Source organism: Herpailurus yagouaroundi, unplaced genomic scaffold, assembly GCF_014898765.1.
Source record: "Herpailurus yagouaroundi ecotype Mexico unplaced genomic scaffold, PumYag 29, whole genome shotgun sequence".
Lineage (NCBI taxonomy): Eukaryota > Metazoa > Chordata > Mammalia > Carnivora > Felidae > Herpailurus > Herpailurus yagouaroundi.
This window is the reverse complement of record NW_024412377.1, coordinates 74,173,415-74,196,082: the sequence shown is the minus strand read 5'-3', so window position 1 is coordinate 74,196,082 and position 22,668 is coordinate 74,173,415. Positions and strand designations below refer to the sequence as shown.

Here is a 22,668-nt window from a genome sequence, read left to right as displayed (position 1 = left end):
CCCTCCCCCGTTCATGCTCTGTCTCTCTCTGTCCCAAAAATAAAAAAAAAAAAAAAAAGAGAAGTCATGTTTTTTCTTTGGTGATAACAGTGTTCCAATCCCATTTACTTCCTTCTCCTATTAGGTGACGAGAAAGAAAAAAGTTTTTGCCTCATGCCACCCTACCCCCCAGTTTTTTGTAAGAAAGAATTTTTTGGTACTTATTCAAGTACTGTGTTTGGCACTTAAAATGCATTTCTTGTTGTTGTTGTTGTTGTTGTTGTTGTTGTTGTTACTTTTAATGACTGGAACAGAACATATCTAAAACCACAGCTTTTGGAAGGACCATTTGTTCTTGCTGATCTTGTACCTCTCCTTGAACTTGATCTTGGCCTCTTGTTGGGCCTTGCATTTAAGAGCAAGGACTCTGAAGACATCCTTCTTGACCACAGTCTTGTCCCAGAGGATATCCACAGAGTGCCTTATGGGCATGAAGTGACTGTAGTTATAAACTTCCACAAAAGACTTGATCTTTGACCTTTTGGTGATTTTCTTCTTGCACATGGCAGCGGTCACTTTGCAGGGATAGCAGTCAATTCCAGCCACCAGGGCATGGCTGTAGGGATGGTCTGAGGTGCCATCATCAATGTTCTTCACAATGACCGCTTTGTGTCCAGAATAGCGTCTGGTCCAGACTGGCACCACCTTCCTGACACCAGCCCATCTCGACACCAGCCACTCAGGCCACAGCAGAAAGGAAGTTAAGATGCTTATTTCAAAGAATATGCAACTGCCATATTTAAGTTTCTTTATCTAAAAAGTGAGAATTTAAAATTGGTACCACTATTCTTATCACTTTAAGGACAACAAAGTCCTTTGAATATATCAGAAATGGGTGTGTGAAAATTTACTTCCACTGCTACCTTCTTGCACAGTTTCCTCATGCTTCTCAGATTATAACTTTGCTTGCATCTAATCATAAAACAAATTTTGAGAGACGGAGAGAAAATATAAATTCTGTAACTCTTCTAGCATTCATGGATGAAATCTTTTGTAGATTAAATACTGCATCATACTCCGTGAATATTTAATTAAAATAGTTATTGTCAGTTTGACTTGGAAAAACATTTTAATTCATTGGAATATGGGGTTTTGATAAATGTGAGGATGTTGGTAAAATTATACAATGGAATTCTTACTCAATTCCAAATTTTGAATTAAAAGCACTCTTAGAGGTACCATTAAGTACAGTTATATTGCATTATAACTGTATTGAGCATAGTTTGTTTTACATTTATCAACTCATTTGTTCCCCCACATCAACCACGGAGTGAGAAGGCAGTAAATTGCAAGGTATTGCTTTTCCAACTCAGAAGATCTGTTTAAAATGCAGATTCTGAATCACTAGTTCTGGGATCTAGACAGCTTTTCTGCATGTCTAACAAGCTCACCAGTCACACTGATATTGTTCCTTCAGGGACCATACTTTGAATAGCAAAGTCCTGAAAAAACCCATTAAACTCAACGTCTGGAAATGTAAACTTTAGCCTCAGCTGTAATTTTTCAGTTGACAACATAAAGCAAATTACTTTATCTCTGAGCTGAGTCTTTTCACTTCTAAAGTAAAGGTATTTGAGTTATTATTCTGTGATTTCTTTTTATTAATTAAGAAACTGCTGATCACAGAGGTAAAGAAATTTCTCAAATTCACACATTAGTGACAACTCCTGTTTTCTGACAACTGCAGGTTTTCTGATGGTGGTTAAAGCTTTTCACTTTACCATACCAGTAACAGAACCTGAACCCATTTATATAGAGCATCATGCCTGAAAATAAGAGAAATCATGCAGAGCTATTTTACAAGATACCTTGAGAAATTTTTGTAGATTGAACTGTTATTACTTTAATGGATTTTATATTTTTCATGCTATATCAATAGTTTTCCCTTTTATTTATTTCCACTATTTATTATTTTTATTCCATAGACCTTTCTCCTACTTTTAAACAACCCTTGACCAAGTGATAGCGGCACCTTTAAGCAAAGCTATTCTTCACAGCAGTCTTATATCAATGCCAGCTGTGATTTCATTTATATTGAATCACTGTAATTCCTGAAACAATTTATAAAGTTTTGCAACCCTGATTTAAACTTAAATTTTCATGAAATAAAGGTACATGTAGACCATATTCATCTGTATGTTTCTATTTTTCATTTTTGTGACTAAAGTTGGGCTTGTGGATATAAACTTCCTGGCATTCCTTCACTGAGTAGTAGAACCTTCATTCTAAAGCAAATGTGGATAAAAATCTGAACATGCTTGCTTGCAGGTGTATTGGGTATCTCATTAGCATTGCACTTATTACCTCTTGCAATCTACATGACACTGTTTGGGCATGGATAAACAGGTGCACATGGGCATAGGACCAAATCTAAGACGAAACACAAGTGACCAGTGTGCTTCTACATTTTTAGGCCAACTGGTAGTTTTTTATTGACTACAGATGGTTACTGACTACACAATAATAAGCTTCCAGTTGACTGATTATATTTTTAAGTTACCCCAATTTTTTTTCTCACAGCTAGGAACTCCAATTTATACTCAGGATAAATTTTAGCCCATATGACAGCCTTATAGCCCAGATGTACCCTTGAAGTCAGTGGAGATTTCAATCCTCATTTACAGCTGAAGACTCATTTTCATATTTTAAGAGCATGAAGAAATGAGCCAGTTCAACTCTCCTCATCTTTCCCAGAGTTCTTCCCCGATTTTTAAATGTGTGCTTTCTGGGGCTCAAATGAATGCACTGCAGGAGACACAGAGTCAAAATACATATGTAAATTATTTTATTTTTGGAACATTTCTTACAGTAGTCTTGGCTGAGAAAGTGCCTCATTAAATGCATCAAATGTGTTTTAGGTGTCAACTCTTTATTCTATACTAAACTACTTGATGTAGTGGCCACACACATAAACACAAACACACACATATGCACACACACATTAATACATCCTTTATTCTCCAGTGTTAAATAGTCATGAAAGTCCAAATGAATAAATGTAGAGTAATAAATAATGTGATAGAAAGTGTAAGAAATATCTGAAAAAATACTATTTAAAAAAACTTAAAGAATGGGCAATACTCCTTTTAATATGGTGATAGAAGAGTACAGGATAAAAGGTTCTGGTCTTTACTTCAGGTATAATATTCAGGAGCAAAGTTGGAACATTCTGTAACAAGTTAGTAATGTAAGTAGGCACTGCATTTGAAAATACATGATTTGGCTTCTAAGTTAAATTAGACAATATATAGATCTAATAAGATCTTGGCTGATTTATTCCACTCCCAACTTTGGGCAGCATTATCTTCATCTGTAAAATAAAGGACTTTTATTTAATCATCTCTTAATTCTCTTATATAACCTAAAATTCAGTAATGATTTTAAAAGCTATTGAAAGCACTTGTAAACATTGTTACTCCTTCTTCTCTCAGATCTCTACTTTCTGTGCATTTGCTCTGTCTTTGTGGTATTTTATAATATTTGACAGATTTGTATTTATATACTTCTTAGACAGCAGATTGTAAGCTCCATAACAGCAAGGCTTTACTTAATTTGTTTTATCCTCAGTATCTGGCAAGTAGTACACATTCAGTAAATATCCTGTTAATAAGTGATTACATAAATCAGTAAACATCTTCCAATGAAATGAATCAATATACATACATATATATATATATATATGAAAACTAACAGCCTCATTCTGTTTTATCCTGACACACTTTTCCAAAATGAGAAAAAAATACCTAACACGTAATTTGAATTGTATCTAGTTAAAAAAGAATAAGTATCTTATAGTCCAAAAAGTCAAATAAATAATTCAGTGTGCATCAGACAACGCACTGGTCTTTTTTAATGCTGCAACTTCTTTTTTTCTGATATGTTGACAAAAAGGTTAACAGGAAGTAAATTGATCATTCATATTAAAGTAAACCCTTGCTTATAAATAATACAATGAAGTAGATATTTTTTCTCAGCTTTCCTGAAGTGGGCTGTGTGGTTAAAGCAACATATATCTTTGAAATTATAAAAATACAATTTTACAAGATAAAATGTTTAATAGTTAAAAAATAAAATGCTTTGAAACATTAAGCAATTTTTAATTGGAGGAAAGTGTGTTATAATCCACAGTCTTTCTACTGAATAGATCCTCAATTAAGGAGCAATAGTCAAGAATCATTAAAGACTTAGAAGTATCTATATGTAAAAGCTGAGTAAGTTGCAAAGAATGTTAAAATAAATATCTGACACAGAAAGACTGATGTTAACATTAAATGTAGAGAGACGAGTTAAGATGGCAGAGTGGCATGGAGACCCTGAGCTGGTCTTGTCCCTGAAATGCAGCTAGATCAGCACCAAACTATTTTGAACACCTAGGAAACTGATCTGGGGTTAACACAACAATCGGCATAACTTGAGCCACAGACTCATCAGGTACATGGTGTGGAGAAGTGAACTGGGGGAGAGAAAAGCATGGAGAGTAGAGAGCTGTTTTTGCAAAGAGAGGACAGAGAAAGAGAAGGGGGGAGAGTGTGGCACATTGGGGTCACGAAAGAAAAGCACTCCCTGAAAGTAGCTGGAGAGAAAGAGTGAAAACACTTGCAGGGGACTGAACAAGAAATCTGTTACCCAAACCATTGATGGGAAGAAATGAGAGGGCTTCAATACCACCAGGAGTCTATAAACAGTGGAGCTCAGAGTCTGAAGTTTTAGAGCTCAGTGCCTGGCAGTGCTCTGGTGAGGAAGTAGGGCAAATCCCCAGGAACAGGCAGCAGGGTCTGAGGTACTCATGTGCCACATGGAGAGAAGCTGTTCCCCTGCTTGGAGTGAATTTGATAAAGGCCATATGGCCTCCCCACAGGCAAAGGTGCTGGTGGACCCCCTGGAGAGCATCCACATGTCTGGTATTGGGACAAAGATGTAAGAGTACAGTGAAACCTGGCACTGGCTGTGTTGTGATTTGCCATAATCTCTGAACTTCTGCAGCTGAGTGATTGCCTGAATGTTTTCTGGGACAAGCTACTGCTCAGTGAGACCTTCCCCAAGAGAATTGGCAGGTCCAAGCCACAGGGGTCTCTGAAGTGTGTGGTTTTGAAACACAACCCCATTGGAGATAAAACTATGAAGGGAGGTGTCCAAGGCAGCTTGGACACAGGGTAGAGGCAGGGAGTGGACAGAGTCCTGAAACAATGAAGGGGTGCTTGATAATGGGTTGGTGAGAATGAAAAGTTCCCATGGATGAAGCCATTTCCACCTCTCCTGCACATGCGCATGTGCACTCATGTTCATGCACACCATACTGATTCACTCCAGTATGCTAAACTGAGTAATGTTACCTAGTGGAAAATGGAACCATTACACCAAACCCTGCCCAACTGCACCCTCCAAGCACATCCCCTAGAAGAACAGCACAAGTCACTCCACCTGCTCAGAGTATAGTCTATAGAGGGCTTCATAGTTTCAGTTCTAGGGGAAACTAGATGTAACTTCATTTGGGTTTCATTCACTTTGCTGGTTCATTTATTTGTTTTCTTTGCTTCTGTTTTCGCTTAAATTGTTCTTTTTTCCATTCGTTCTTTCTTGCATACAGAAAGAGAAAATTTTATTTTTCTTTTTTTACCTTATTTTTTATTTTTTTAAATATTCATTCTATTTCATTTTATTCTATTTTATCATATAATTTTTTATTTTTAATTTTTATATTACCTCCCCCCCCTTTTTTCTCTATTCTATCAAGCTTTTTTCTTTTTTTTTTTTTTTTTTTTCCTATCAAGCTTTTTTCAATAAGCAGACCAAAACACACTTAGGATATATCTTCCTTTATTTGATTTTTTTGTTTTGTTTTTACTTTCTAATTTTAATTTTTTTTTTAATTTTATTAATTTTTTTCTTCTTCCAAAAGAGCAAAACAAGGAAATTCACTCTAAATAAAGAATAGGAAGAAATGATAGCCAGGGGCTTAATCAACATAGATATAAACATAATGTCTGAACTAGAATTTAGAATCACAATAACCTGGGGTTGAAAAAAACATAGAATCCTTTTCTGTGGAGAAAAAAGAAATAAAATCTAATCAGGATGAAATTAAAAATGCTATAACCAAGATGCTATCTCTAATGGGTGCCATGATGGCAAGGATGGAGGAAGCAGAGCAGCTAATCAGTGATAGAGAAGATAAAATTAAGGAGAATATTGAGGCAGAAAAAAGGAGGGAAACAAAGGCAAAAGATCATAGTACAAAACTTAAAGAACTAAGTGACTTAGTAAAAAGGAATAACATCTGGGTTGCCTGGGTGGTTAAATCAGTTAAGCGTCCAACTTAAGCTCAGGTCATGATCTCATGGTTCATGAGTTCAAGCCCCACCTCAGGCTCTGTGATGACAGCCTGGAACCTGGAGCCAGCTTCAGATTCTGTGTCTCCCTCTGTCTCTCTTTCTCCCTTGCTCATGTTTTTTTTTTTTTGTTTGTTTGTTTTATTTTCCTCTCTCTCCCTCCCTCTCTCTCTCTCTCTCCCCCTCTCTTTCTTTCTCTCTCTCTCTCTCAAATAAACATTAAGAAAAAGAAAAGGAATCACATCCAAAGTATAGGAGTCCGAGAATGTGAAGAGAAAGAAAAAGGGTCAGAAGGCTCCTTGAGCAAATGATAGCAGAAAACTTTTCTAATCTGAGGAAGGACACAGACATCAAAATCCAAGAAACACAGAAAACTCCCATTAGATTCAACAACAACTGATGATCACCAAGGCATATCATAGTCAAATTCACAAACTAAACAGACAAGGAAAGAATTATGAAAGCAGTAAAGGAAAAAGTCTTTGTAAGGGAAGACAGATCAGGTTTGCTTCATACCATCCACAGAAACTTGGCAGGCCAGAAAGGATTGGCAGGTTGTATTCAACATGCTGAATTGGAAAAACTGTGCAGCCAACAAGTCTTTATCCAGCAAGGCTGTCATTCAAAATAGAAGGAGGTATAAAGAGTTTCCCAGAAAAATAAAAACCAAAGGAATTCATGACCACTAAACCAGCCCTGCAATAAATTTAAGGGGGACCCTTTGAGTGGAAAAAAGACAAAATAAAAAAGACCAAAAGCAATAAAGACTAGAAAGGACCAGAGAACATCACCAGAAACACCAACTCTCGTGGCCATGCCCCAACTTGGTCGGTCGGTCTCTCTCTCAAAAAATTAATAAACATAAAAATTTAAGGATCTTAAAATGGGGAGATTATCCTGGATTATCTGAGTGGGCCCTTTGTAATCATAAGGGAAGGAGGATCAGAGTTAGAAACAGGAAATGTTTTCAAGAACAGAAGCAAAAATTGCAGTGATGCAAGAAAGGAGTCTTCAGTCCAAGAATGCACATGATCTGTAGAAGCTAAAAAGGCAAGAAAATGGATTCTACCCTAAAATATTCTGGAGGGAACAAGCCCGGGAGACACCTTGCTTTTAGCCAATGAGATTGATGTACTTCTGATCTCCATAAATGTGAGATAACAAATGTGTGGTGTTTTAAGCCACTAGGTGTGTGCTACCTTTTTATAGCACCAAATAAGAAATGAATATAGACAGCTTGTTCATGATGTTTCCAGGATCTTAACATGTTACTCTTCTCCCAGCAACCTTTGCTATGAGCTTCCCTTTCATACAGGAAACAATTGCCAGCAATGACATCCCCAACGTTTTTTTCAGTCTTTAAAAAATTTTTTTAATGTTCATTTATTTTTGAGAGAGAGAGAGAGAGTAGGGGAGGTTCAGAGCAACAGGGAGACCAAGAATCCTAAGCAGGCTCCAGTTTCTGAGGTGTCAGCACAAAGCCTGACTTGGGGCTTCAAATCATGAGCCATGACATCATGACCTGAACTGAAGTTGGACACTTAACCAACTGAGCTACCCAGGTTCCCCTATAACACAAGTTTTAAAGTAGAAATTAAATATATTCTCTTAAATAAGCATTTGAAAGAAATTATTACATTTTTATAATGTATCTCTTTAAAAAAATAAATCAAAATAAAATATCAAAAACTACTGAATATTAATTTTTAAAAATTTAGCTTAAGTCCTTTGAGTATATGGTGTAACACTTTTTGACTGAATTTGAATTAGTGTTTTAGAGTGGGCTTAAGTTGTTTTCACACATATTGGTATTAGCTAATGAATTTAGTGAAATTCTTGACAACTGCTTAACTAGATACTAATTAAAATCAGATGCTAAATCACTAACCACAAACCAGCATATAAATATAATGACAGATACTATTGTCTTCAAAGATAAAACTTCTAAGATACAAAATTTAGATACAAAAAGATAATAATAAAGGAAATTAAGACCAATTGAACATATGGTATGCCTGAGTCAGGACAGAACTATGTTAAATATTCTGAAACATAAATAGGAATACATTTGTGGAAAGAAAATTAGTATCATAATGACTATAATGGAATACATAGTAAACATTTGATTTTCTAGTATTTATTTGTGACTATAATATTTAACAAAAATATGTAATATATGAAATAGTTTTAATTAAATTTTTATCTAATATGCCACTTATCTTCATGTAGCTTAGGCCCTGAATTTCTAAATATTATGTTTACACACAAATTAATTGCATTTCTATTAATTTGGTGCAGTGGGTAGTTTCTAACATAGGCTCCCACTGGCATCTACCTACTGTTACTAACACCCTTGGAGTGTAGCACCTGTGACTTGATACTAGGTATACAATAAATACCACAAAGGTGACAGAATATCACTCTGTGATTACTTTTCATAAGCAAGTCACCATAGTGTAGGTGCTCACATGGCGAGGAACACAGGGCTGCCTCCAGCCAATAGCCAGCATGGACCTAAAATCTTCCATCTAACAGTCCATGAGAAATTGAATCTTGACAGTACACACTTGGAAGTAGATCATGTTGTAGTCAGGCCTTCACCTGGGGAATCCTTAACTGCATTCTTGTGAGACACGCTGGAGCAGAAGACCCAGGTGAGCTGTGCCAGCTTAGAAACTGGACCATAGAAAATGTGAAATAACAAATATGTGTCATTTTAAAATGATAAATTTGTGGTAATTTGTTATGCAGCAATAGATAAATTATACATATAGATTTATTTTTTAATGTTTATTTTGAGAGACAGAGTGTGTACGTGCACATGTGCACACAAGTGGGGGAGGGGCAGAAAGAAGGGGAAGGGAGAGATTCAGAAGTTGACTCCATGCAGTCATTGCATGGGATGGAGGACTCATGTCATGAACCATGAGATCATGACCTGAGCTGTAATCGAGAGATGCTTCACCAATTGAGCCACCCAGGTGCCCTGATATACATATAGATTTTAATGACACAATGATTTGCTTATGAGATATCAATAATGAATTTATTAATTTCACAAGTTCTAGAATAGGGGCATTAGAAATGCTAAATATGTCATAACATTTTTATTATTTTCTTTCATTTACTTAATTCAGTAATACTGTAATGGTAATTTACAATAAAATTTGCCCTTTTTAGATGTGCAGATCAATGAATTTTGACAATGGTGGATAGTTGTGTAACCACAAGATATTGGAGATTTAAAATATTGTCATCTTACTCAACTAAAAGAATTTTTTTTAATGATTATTTATTCATTTTTGACCGGGGGGGGGGGGGGAAGTGTGCAAAAAAGAGAGGGAAAGAGAGAATCCCAAGCAGGCTCCGCACTGTCAGTGCAGAGCCTGACATGGGGCTCAGACTCACAAACCATAATGTCATGACCTGAGCTGAAACCAAGAGTAAGATGTTTAACTAGAATGAGCCACCCAGACCCCCCCCAACTTAAAACATTTTTGGAATACCTGGCTATTTTCATTCTTTAGCACAAGAGCAATGTTATTTGAAGCTTTCTAAATCCTAAGTGAAATCTGCATCTGTTTTAATTCCATCTCTGTATTATACCATTAGAAAAAATATAAAAATGAGTAAAGCAGTGTAAAACTTTAGCTTAATAAAGGATATTGAAAAACTTTCCTAAATTTAATTGATCTGCTTATAATTAGCATGGGGCCTTTGTCCTTTGGGACAAATACTTTTCAAATTATATCCAAGAAAATAAAACATCAATCAGGGTTGGGAAGTGGTAAAAGGTGAAATTTTGCTTTCTAAAACCATTTATGTAGAAAAACTGTCCCTTGCCATAAAACACAAATATGCAAAACCATACACATTTTTATGAAATAATGAAAGTAGAATTTCTAGAATCTGTCATTACTGCATGAGCCATAAAGATGATTGCACTGAGGAGGCAAAGTGTTTTAGATCCACTGAAACAAATATATCTGTTGTGTGGTGATAAAAACAAAAGGATCTGTTAGAAATTGGTTGCAATTACTATCTAGAGTTCCTGAACAAATTTGTACCATTTTAAGGAAATATATTTTTTTTCTCAAGGTAAAAAAGAAATATCAGAGTATAGATGGATGGATGTATGAATTTTTCCCTTCAGATGATGGAACGTGATTTTATCGAGTTAGATATCTAAACATAAATTTGGTTTTATATAGAATAACTTTCTATCTTAGGAAAATTTTCCAATATTATTCACTATTGAGGGATTCAAATAATAGTATAATTGGTCAGTCAAGCAAGTAGGTTTATATGTTATGTAAACAATTTCCAATCATGAAATATAATGTATCACTAATAAAAGAATTTATAATACATTGAGAAAAATATTCTTTAAAAATAAGGGAAAATATTTGAAGAATTATGGAGAGAACCAATACAGAAATGGCTTAGAAATAATTTTGCTATATAAGACAACTGCAGAAATGCATCTTTTTGCTTAATTCAGTCAACTGCACAGCTCTCAAACTGTAGAAAATGCATACTACAGACTCCTGGATGGCTCAGTCAGTTAAGTCTCCAACTTTTGGCTCAGATCATGGTCTTGAGTTTGTGGCTTCCAGCCCCACATTGGGATCTGTGCTGACAGCTCAGAGCCTGGAGCCTGCTTCGGATTCTGTGTCTCCCTCTCTCTCTTCACCTTACCCGCTCAAGCTCTCTGTCTCTCTTTCTCAAAAATAAATAAAAATAGTAAAGACAACACATACTAAATGAAACTCAGTCTTTTTGGTCTTGAAAGAATGTGACCTTGTGTCACCTCCTCTGTGATTTTATTCTCCTGCTTCTGAGAGTACAGGAGATGCCAAAATTACTTAGTGGGGCTCCAGAACTTTCAACTTTATCAGTAGGAAGCAAGTAGAGTTTACTGGAGAGTATACAGAATCAAGAATAAGGGAAGTGATGTTACTGCAAAATTTAGGGAAGAATTTCATAGTTATAGTGCTGTTTTGGCTTCAGTTTATTCTTGCAATATTCATGTCATCAGCTTCTACAACTAGTTTATGTTAGGTATGGAAATCTTGAAAAGGTTTTATAAGCATTAGATTATGTGGAAAATATTTTTTTTTCTAAGTATGGCTCTTATTTAGCCATCAGTGCTTATTGAACTCCATCATTGAAAATGAAGAGGTACTTACATGTGCTGTCTTGGAAATAGTGTATTAGAAGAGAGAAAACCTTCTGTAAACTGAATATCACTATTTAAATAAAATACCCAATTTTATGTGTTTCTTTTTAAATTTTTTCTTGCCTTTGAAGAAAGGGAATTGTGGCAATGAACTATTTACTCTCTAAGTACTCTTTAAGAGGTTTAAAAGCTACTCTAAAACAATCTGCAATGGCAAATATTTTATAATCATAGTTTCCTTTTATTTTCTTGAATAAGAAATAATTAATAATAATAATAATAATAATAATAATAATAATAATAGAGAATAATGGTAACATACGTTGTTCTAGTTGTGTGAGGTAACTTATTTAATCCTTATAAGGTGTATTTTTATTCTCATTTTGTGGATGAGGAACCTGAAGCACATAGAGGTTATAAATACTGTCAGTGGCTCTGTGGGCAGTAATGGCAGTAATTGTGACCAGTGGGATTCAAGAGCAAAGACTAGTTCTGGAGCCAATACCCTTAATCTTTACATAATTTAGAGGAGAATACAAATAATTACCCCCAATGGCACACTAGGGCTATTCATTTCTATTAAAAGTATTTTTTAAACAGAAAAACATATGACCTAGTAAACTTTTTATACCCTAAAAGTGATTTAGTGAACTAAAAGTGCATTTAGTGAACTAAATGCACCCTAAAAGTGCATTTAGTGAACTAAATGCATTAAAATGTTAGTGTTGACTAAATAGCTACACTCCTCTAAATTTAACCTCTAACTTCATCAAAGAACATTCATATTAATAAGGCATATCCCTTTCTAATAATTGTTCTACATGGAGGTTATAAAATTATTATGGCTTTTATCACCTTATTAAAACCTGTGATGAGGAAAGCCAAAGTATTTTGAAACATCCCATTTTTATTATTAGCAAAACTGACGAAAATACAAGATAGTATTTATCTGGTGAACAAGTTGTAGATGAAACTATAAAATATTGACCAGCCCCTCTTCTCCAGACTCCTTATAATGCTCCTGCTGGGCAGCACTGTTGATGAGTCTGAAGTTGCTGTGACGACAGAGTATAAAAATGTTAAACTAGACTATTGGCAATTTAAAGTCATATGCCGATTCCTTTTGTGAATATTTGCAGCTTCAATTTCCAAATTTACTCTACCAGGCAATTCTCCTATTAAAAAACTCAATGATTGTGAGACAACTGTAGTAAAGCCTTTAAACATTTTGACTCCAAATACACTATTTGTTTCAAATAAACTTTTGGTACAGAAGCCATATGAATTCATCTGCTTTAAAATGTTAGGCAGGTAATTAGAGTCATTTTTTAACTCCCTGTACCACCAATAGCAAAAACAAAGTAAGGAAAAACAATCTCTGATTAATTAAATAGATGTGGGAAAAGGTTGCTATGTATTTCATATTTTTCATATATGCATACATACATATATATAATTTGCCAAAGAAAAGGCAACTTGTTGACATTAACTTGTGTGCATCTGCATATATGAATATATATGTATACATATGTATATAATCCATTATAGTCATACATGCAGTATATATTCATACATGTAGTATATATGTATATACACAACTTGTGTCCATCTGCATGTATAAATATGTATACAATTTGTATACATAACTTGTATGCTATATTTATACATACAGTGTATGCATACATGCAGTATACATGTACATACACAATTTATGTGCATCTGCATGTATGAATATGCTTATATATGTATATATATGTATATACGTGTATATATATATATATATACATACACATACGTTTAACATAGTGTAGTGTGTGACAAAAAATAATCAAAAGACATATATTCTGGATACAACAATTCTGCCATGTCATGTTATTTCAGTTTGCTCACAAGAAAGTTACAGCAATGCATCTCACTCCATTAAGGGAGAATAGTAACACAGCCCATTTCTTTCTTTTGTTTTTGTAAATTGAAGCATAGTTGACATACAATAAGTTTATATACATATATTATTTATATTGTTATATATTATATATAATATATATTATGTGTAAAACATATATACATATATTAGAAAATGCTCACAAGTCTAGCTACCATCTGTCACCATGCAAAGTTATTATAATATTAGTGATTACTGTACTTTATCTCTGTGATTTATTTTATAATTAAAAGTTTGTACCTCTTAATCCCCTTCACCTATTTTGTTCATCCCCTCATTCCCACTAGCAACCACCAGTTTGTTCTCTGCACTTATGAATCTGTTTCACTTGTTTTGTTGTTCATTCATTTTGTTTTCAAGATTCTGTATACAATTGAAATAGTATGGCATTTGTCTTACTCTGACTTACTTCATTTAGTATAATATCCTCTAGGTCCATCCATGTTGTTGCAAATGGAAAGATTCATTCTTTTGTATGACTAAGTAATATTTCACTGTGTATATATACTACATCTTCTTTTTCCATTCATCTCTTGATGGACAGTTATGTTGCTTCTATATCTTGGCTTCTTATAAGTAATGCTGCAATAAACAGACAGGTACATATATCTTTTTGAATTAGGGTTTTCATTTTCTTCAGTAAATTTGGTAGAATTACTGGGCTGTATGGTATTTCAATATTTAATTTTTTGAGGGCTCCCTTTTCTCCACATTCTCACCATATGATTTCTTTTTTTTGTGTGTCTTTTTGAATCTAGCCATTCTGACAGGTGTGAGGTGATATCTCCTTGTGGTTTTGATGTTCATTTCCCTGATGGTTAGTGATATTGAGAGCATCTTCTTATGCATCTGTTGGCTATCTGCTTACTTTCTTGGGAAAAATGTCTATTCACATCCTTTCAGACTTTAGAATTTGTTTTTGTTATTGGGACATATGAGTTCTTTATATATTTTACATTTCAACCCTTTATCAAATATATCATTTGCAAGTGTATTCTCCCTTCAGAGTTTTTTTTTTTTTTATTTTGTTGATGGTTTCCTTCACTACGCAAGAGGGGTTTAGTTTTATGTAGTCCCAGTTTTCTTTAATTTTTGCTTTTGTTTTTTTTTGTGTGTGAATGATTTTATTATTATTTTTTTAATATATGAAATTTATTGTCATTTAATTTTTGCTCTTGTATCCCTTGTCTGAGGAGACAAATCCAACAAATATTGCTAAGCCTGATAACCAAGAGTTTACTGCCTATGTCTAGGAGTTTTATGGTTTTAGGTCTTACATTTAGATCTTTAATACATTTTGCATTTATTTGTATATATGGTGTAAAGAAAGTGGTCCAGTTTTATTCTTTTGGATGTAGCTGTCCAATTTTCTCAGCACCATTACTGAAGAAATTATCTTTTGCCCATTGTATATTCTTGTAGTAGTGTATTAATGGACCATATAAGCATTTGTTTATTTCTGGGCTCTCTATTCTGTTCTAGTAATTTATGTACATGTTTTTATTTTAGGATCATATTGTTTTGATTACCATAGCTTTGTAGTATAGTTTGAAATCTGGGATTGTGAAACCTCCAGATTTGTTTTCTTGCTCAGGATTGCTTTATCTATTCAGAGTTTTTTGTGGTTGCATGCAAATTTTAGGATTATTTGTTGTAGTTGTTTAAAAAATATTAGTATCTTGATAAAGAATGAATTGATGGGGTGCCTGGGTGGCTCAGTCAGTTAAGCATCCAACATCAGCTCAGGTCATGATCTTGCAGTTTATGGGTTCAAGACCCACATCGGGCTCTGTGCTGACAGCTCAGACTTGGAGCCTGCTTTGGAATCTGTGTCTCCCTCTCTTTCTGCCCCTCCCCACTTGTGCTCTGTCCCTCTTGCTCTCTCAAAAATAAATAAATGTTACAAAAATTTTAAAAAAGAATGAATTGAAACTATAGATTGCTTCAGGTAGTGTGGATATTTTAAGAGCATTAATTCTCTAACCCATGAGAATGGATATCTTTACATTAATTTGTATTGTATTCAATTATTTTTTATCAGTGTCATATTTTTCAGAGTATAGATCCTTCATATCCCTGGTTAATTTATTCCTAGGTATTTATTCTTTTTGATATAATTGTAGTGGAATTGTTTTCTAACTTCTTTCTGATAGCTTGTTATTAGTGTACAGAAAAACAAAACATTTCTGTTCATTAATTTTATATCCTGCAACTTTACTCAATTCACTTATTCTAAGAATGTTTTGGTGGGGTATTTCGGGTTTTCTAAATGTAATATCATGTCATCTGCAAACAGGGACATTTTACTAATTCTTTAATAATTTGATGGTTTTTATTCTTTTCTGCTGTGGCTAGAATTTTCAGTACTATGTTGAATAAGAGGCAAGAGTAGGCATCCTTGTCTTGTTCCTGATGTTAGAAAAAAAAACTTGCATTTTTTTATCATTAAGTAGGATGTTAGTTATGTCATTTTGGGCCATATTAAAGTATGTTCCCTCTATATCCCCTTTGTTTCAAGTTTTTCCATGAATGAATGCTAAATTTTGTCTAACATTGTTTATGCATCTATTGAGATATTCATCATTTTTATCTTCAGTTTCTTAATGTGGTGTATCATATCAACCTAACTTCATATATTAAACCATCCTTGAATCCCTGAAATAGATCACACTATTTTTGTGCTGAGTGATTCTTGTAATGGATTGTTGATTTCATTTTGCTGGTATTTTGTTGAGGATTTTTACATCTCTGTTCATCAGAAATATTGATATGTCATTTTCTTTTTTTATATTGTCGTTGGTGTTGGTGTCAGGGTAATGCTGTCCTGATATAATAAATTGGAAAGTATTCCTTATTCTACAACTTTTTGGAATAGTTTGAGAATCATAGGTATTATCTCTCATTTAAATGTTTGGTAGAATTCACCTGTGAAGTCATCTGATTCTGAAGTTTTATTTGTTGGGAGTTTTTGACAATTGATTCAATTTAATTAATTGTAATCAGTCTGTTAAAATTTTCTGTTTCTTCCTGATTCAGTCTTGGAAGATTTATCCATTTTTTCCTAAGTTGTCCTATTTGTTGGAGTATAATTTTGTTGGTAGAGCAGAATTATACTCTGTATATGTATGGTGTTGGTATAACTTTGGCTCTTTTATTTCTAATTTTATTTATTTGAATCCTGTCTCCTTTTTCTTGATGAGTCTGGCAACAGTTTTTTTGGTTTTGTTTATCTTTTCAAAGAACAACCTTAGTTTCGTCCACATTTTCTATTGTTTTTTTTTTATTGTTGTTGTTTTAGTCTCTGTTTCATTTATTTCTCCTCTGATCTTTATTATTTCCTTCTAGTTATTAACTTTGGGCTTTGTTTTAATCCTTTTGAAGTTCCTCTAAGTGTAAGGTTAGGTTGCTTATTTGAGATTTTTCTTGTTTCCTGAGGTTAGTTGAGTACTGGATGGCAATAAACTTCCCCGTTTGAACTGCTTTAACTATATCCCACCTATTTGAACTATTGTGTTTTCATTTTCATTTGTCTTACTGTAGTCTTTTGATTTTCTTTTTTATTTCTTGGTTGACCCATTGCTTGTTCAGTAGTAGTACATTATTTAACCTTCATGTGTTTATGAGGTTATTTTTTAGGTGTGTGTGTGTGTGTGTGTGTGTGTGTGTGTGTGTGTGTGTGATTGGTTTCTAATTTTATACCATTTTGGTCTAAAAAGATGCATGATGTCATTTTTCTTAAATTACTGAACTTTGTGGCCTAACATGTGGTCTATCCTGGAGAATGTTCCATGTGCACTCGTAAAGAATGTATATTCTGCTGTGTTTAGATGTACTGTTTTTTATATACCTGTAAAGTCCATCATATCTAATGAATCAAAGCCACTGTTTCCTTACTGATTTTGTATCTGGGTGATGTATACATTGATGTGAATGAGGTGTTCAGATACCCTACTGTTATTGTGGTACTGCCGAAGTCTTTTATATAAGTTGATATTTGCTTTATATATTTAGGTGCTTCTGTATTGAGTGCATGAGTTTTTACAATTGTTGTATCTTCTTTTGATTGATCCCTTTTTCATTGTGTAATGCCTTTCTTTGTCTCTTTTTACAGTCTTTGTTTTTGTTTTTAAATTTTTTTGATGTTTATTTATTTTTGAGAGAGAAAGACACAGACTGCAAGTGGATGAGGGTCAGAGAGAGAGGGAGATACAGCATCTGAAGTAGGCTCCAGGTTCTGAGCTGTAGCATAGAGCCCGATGTGTGGCCTAAACTCACAAATGGTGAGATCAGACCTGAGCCACCCAGACTCCCCTACCGTCTTTGTTTTAAACTCTATTTTGTCTGAATTAAGTGTTGCTATCCTATTTTTTCCCCCTTTGCTTCCATTTGCATGGGTTATCTTTTCCATCCCTTCATTCTAGGTCTGTATGTTTTTTTTAAGTCTGAATCTGAAATGAATCTCTTACAGGCAACATGTAGATGGGTGCTGCTTTCTTTATTGATTCAGTCATTTTATAGCCTTTCATTGGAGCATTTGGTCCATTTAAATTTAAAGTAATTATTGACAAGTATGTATTGCCATTTTGTTGTTTTTGTAGTTCTGTTTCTTTCTTGTGTTTTTTTTCCCCCCGCTTATGACTTGATGACCTTCTGTAGTGTTACGCTTGGATTCCATTCTTTTTTATTTTTTGTGTATCTGTTTTAGGTGTTTGGTTAGTTGTTACCATAAGGTTCCTATACAACACTATATATATATATATATATATATATATATATATATATATATATATATATACACACACACACACACACACACACACACACACACATACACACACTATGCAACAGTATATATAGTATATATTTTTACTCCCTCCACATTTCATGTATTTGAACTCATATTGTATATCTCTTAGTTTTATATATCCTTAACTAATCTTTATGGCATAATTGATTTTACTACCTTAATGTTTTGACCTTCATCTTAGCTTTCTCAGTGATTGATTTACCACTTTTATCATGGTGTGCTTTCACTGGTAAAAATATTTTTTTCCATAATTTTCTTAGTTATATTTCTAGCTTTTCCTTTATCACTTAAAAGACGTCCCTTTGACATATATATATATTTAAGGCTAGTTTAGTGGTGATGAACTGCTTTAACTTTTGTTTGGGAAATTCTTTATCTATCCTTCAATTTTGAATAATTTTCCAGGTAAAGTATTCTTGATTATAGGTTTTTTTTTCCTTTCAGCACTTTGAATATATCATACAACTCCCTTCTGGACTGCAACGTTTCCATGGAATAGTCATCTGATAGCCTTATGGGCTTTACTTTATATTCAAATAGTTGCTTTTCTCTTGCTACTTAAAAGATACTATTTATAATTTTTTACATTTTAATTATTCTGTGTCTTATTATAGACCTTTTTAGGTTCACCTTTGGGGCTCTTTGGAATCCCTGGATTTGGATGTCTGTTTCCTTCCCCAGGTTAGGAGTTTTCAGCCATTATTTTTCTTTTCTTTTTTTTTCTTTTTAATTTTTTTAATGTTTATTTATTTTTGAGACAGAAATAGCATGAGCAGAGGAGGGGAAGAGAGAGAGGGAGACCCAGTATCTGAGCAGGCTCCAGGCTCTGAGCTGTTAGCACAGAGCGCGACATGGGACTTGAACTCAGGAACTGCAAGATCATGACCTGAGTTGAAGTCAGATGCTTAAATGACTGAGCCACCCAGGTGCCCCAAACCATTATCTTCTTCAAGTAAGTTTTCTACCTTTTTCTCTTTTCTTCTGAAACCCTTATAATATGAATGTTATACCTAATGGTGCAGAGGTTTCTCAATATATCCTCATTTTATTTATTTATTTATTTATTTATTTATTTATTTATTTATTTATGTTGCTGAGCTTGATTTCCTCTAGTTTTCCTAATTTTCTTTTTTAAATTTTTTTTTCCAACGTTTATTTTATTTTTGGGACAGAGAGAGACAGAGCATGAATGGGAGAGGGGCAGAGAGAGAGGGAGACACAGAATCGGAAACAGGCTCCAGGCTCTGAGCCATCAGCCCAGAGCCCGACGCGGGGCTCAAACTCACGGACCGCGAGATCGTGACCTGGCTGAAGTCGGACGCTTAACCGACTGCGCCACCCAGGCGCCCCATAGTTTTCCTAATTTTCTATCCATTCTTCTATATCCTGTAATCTGCTGTTAATTCCCTTTTGTATTTTTCAAGTTATTTTATTCTTCAGTTCTGAATGTTTCTTTTTTATATTTTCTCTTTTTTGAAGTTCTTACTGACCTTATCTACTCTGCTCTAAACTCTCATAAAAAGGGGCACTTGGCTGGTTCAGTTGATGAAGCATCTGACCTTGATTTCAGCTCCGGTCATGATCTCATGGTTCCTGGGTTCAAGCCCTGCAGTGGGCTCTGTGCTGACAGTGCGGAGGCTGCTTGGGATTTTCTCTCTCTCCCTCTCTCTCTGCACCCCCCACCGCCCCCCCCCCCCGCTCATACTCATTCTCTCTCACTCTCTCTCAAAAATAAATAAATAAACTTAAAAAAATTTTCTTTAAAGTCTGGTGAAATCTTTATGCCATTACTTTAACTCTTTTTTTAGGTAGATTGCATCTCTCTATTTTGTTTCTTTTTCTGAGATTTTGTCTTGTTCATTCATTTGGAACATATTTTTCTGTTTGCTAATTTTGTCTGGCTCTGTTTCTTTGTATTAGGTAGATCAGTTATATCCCCTGTTTTTGAAAGTAATGGCCTTACATAGAAGGCGTCTTGTCACGCCTAGTAGAACAGTGCTTACTGGTCACCAGAACCAGGCACTCCAGGGGTGTCTCCTTCCATGGCTGCATATGCTTTCTTACTGTGACTGGGCCACATCTGCTGTGAGTACACTGGTGGGAAAGAGTGACCCCCAGTCTGGCTGGCTGCAATCACCAGCCACAACTAAGGTGAGCACACTAGTGAAAGGGGCTACTCTTTGGCATGGCTGACTATGAGGTCTGGCTGCAGCTGCTGCTGGCTTGTTCATGGGCGGTGCTAGCTCCTGGTGCAACTGTGACTATTGTGGGTGTGCTGTTGGTCAGGACCTGCCCCATTCCCTGGGGCTGGAGTTGATTTAGTGAAAATACGTGTCTTGACAAAGGCTGCCCACTGGGTGTAAGGTGGTAAAAGCTGCTTTGTGAGGGTGCCTGCTAGGGTTGACAGGATGGTGGGGAAATTCTGTAGGGGAACATTTGGGCAGAGTAAGCAGTATTAGCAAGTAGATGAGAACATCAAAACTGGCCTCCTTCAGTGTCCAGGCAGCTGGTTTGAAGGAGGGCAAACAAAAGTGGTGCTTACCAGCTCTAACATTTTCAGAAAAATTTCCTACAGATCTCCATGCCTCCAGCACATGGCCTAAAATTAGTGAATAGATATAGCCCAGGCACTTTTTGAATGGCTGCTTTTGTACTGGATCTCAGGGTGAGTGATTTTGTTCATGGGCTTGTTCAGAGCAGATTTTGTTTACTGCAACCCTCTGGCGCTCCTGGAGTTAAGCCCCACTGGGTTTTAAAACTTCTGGAATTAATTCAACTAATTTTCAAAGCCTGATATCCTGAGGACTCACTTTCCTCATGCAGATCCCCATGGTGAGGGGTGCCCAATGCAGGGCTTGAACCTCTCACTTCTCAAGGAGGACCTCAGTGCCTGTGATATCCCTCCTGCTGTGGTTTCCTGCACAGAGGGTTTGCTCCCCAACTGCAATCTCAGGACCTCCTACCTTTCCCAGTGTGGCCTTTTCTTTCTATCTTTAGCTGTGGAAGACTGCTCTGCTAATTTTGAGGTTGTTCTCTGAGTGTGTTGCACTATGTGTAGTTGCAGCCTTGGTGCGTGTGTAGGATAAGGTGAGCTCAGGATCTTCCCTCTTGGCAGTCTTCCAAAAAAACCTTTACACCGTTTTTCCTTATCCCATTTTCAGCCAACCCTTACATAGAAAGAGGTGACTGTTCTTAAATATAACAAATTTTTCATTTTTTTCTAAATATTTTTATTGGCCTTCTTGGAGATTTTTAAAAAGCATTTTTGGTGAATGAGTTACTAAATGGTATATTTACATAAGCAGTGTTAATTAGATATTGAATTGAAACATGATACAGGATTGAGATGATGAAAAAAAGTCACCTGATTTTGGTGTTTCTCAGATTCTTAACTGTGTATTCCATCACTTCTTGATTTTAGAAATTTTTCTACATGCCACTTTTCTTTTTAATATCATTTATGTTTCCATTTTCCCCATACACGATTATATTGAATTATTTTTTATTCTGTTCATTTTGTACTCTCCTTTTTTCCATTTTTTTTTAAATATAAGTGATGGAACTATTTCACAAAATTCTCTGATTTGTTTTTTTGGTTAAAGATATCAGTAACTATTGAAAAATATCAGAAAATGAGTCAAATAACAGATATACTTAATAGTGTACCATTTTTAGGACTAAAGTGTACTAGTTGTTTCCACAGCCTTTCCCATTGTGTCCTTCATACTCCTTGGGAATTTTCTTAACCCTGATGTATGTTTGTTTGTTGGTTGGTTGGTTTGGTTTGGTTTCCTTTTCGGTGGAAGAAAACAGCAGCCAGTAGACTCAGCACAAGCACATATTGTTGATGTGAATGTTTTCTCCGTTATACCCATGCATGGTGCTTTCTTTAAATCCATTATAATACATTTCCAAAATTCTTACCTGTTATGTATTGTCTATGATTGTGTTATAAAATAAACATTATTTGAGATGATTCATGAAGGTTGGCTTACTGTTAGAAAGTTTTACACATCAGCCTGAGAGTAACATATCATAGTCTTAGAACGTCTTTGCTATCAGTGGCAAATAGATTTTGGAGCTTTTTTCAAGTGTTTTGACCTCTTCAATCAAAGATTTATTATGTCAATAGTCCATCACCTCCATATGGCAGGAGTTCATGACATCAAGGATAAGATCTACTTTACGATATACATTTTTTACCATTTCCTTGTCATGTTTGCTAAAGGAATCTTTTTTCTGCCCTTTATTGATTCCACTACATGTACCACCATTGAAATCCCACCACCAAAGAATTCGTGTAATGTCACTATTATATATCAATATAGACAAGTTTCTTTTTCCTTGAGAGATCAAATATGAGGCTTTCATG

The 22,668-nt window shown here is 34.9% G+C and overlaps 1 protein-coding gene across 1 annotated transcript; it reads right to left on the bottom strand.

The window, feature by feature from the left end:
• Window positions 1–272: 272 nt before the first annotated feature.
• LOC121041856 (uncharacterized) lies at window positions 273–20,527 on the bottom strand. Its single transcript, XM_040493018.1, has 4 exons — window positions 20,361–20,527; window positions 2,344–2,409; window positions 891–951; window positions 273–792 (listed from the first exon to the last, which is right to left on the bottom strand). The coding sequence occupies exons 1-4, from the start codon at window positions 20,525–20,527 to the stop codon at window positions 301–303; spliced, it is 786 nt and encodes a 261-aa protein (XP_040348952.1). The 3' UTR covers window positions 273–300.
• Between the last annotated feature and the right edge of the window lie 2,141 nt (window positions 20,528–22,668).

Coding starts and splice junctions, on each gene's coding strand:
- LOC121041856 (XM_040493018.1), bottom strand. CDS start 20,527: ATGAACAAGCCAGCAGCAGCTGCAGCCAGACCTCATAGTCAGCCATGC. Junction 2,410..20,360: donor GCAGATGTGGCCCAGTCACA/GTAAGAAAGCAT, acceptor GTTTCGTCTTAG/ATTTGGTCCTATGCCCATGT. Junction 793..890: donor GCAAGAAGGTAGCAGTGGAA/GTAAATTTTCAC, acceptor CTCACTTTTTAG/ATAAAGAAACTTAAATATGG.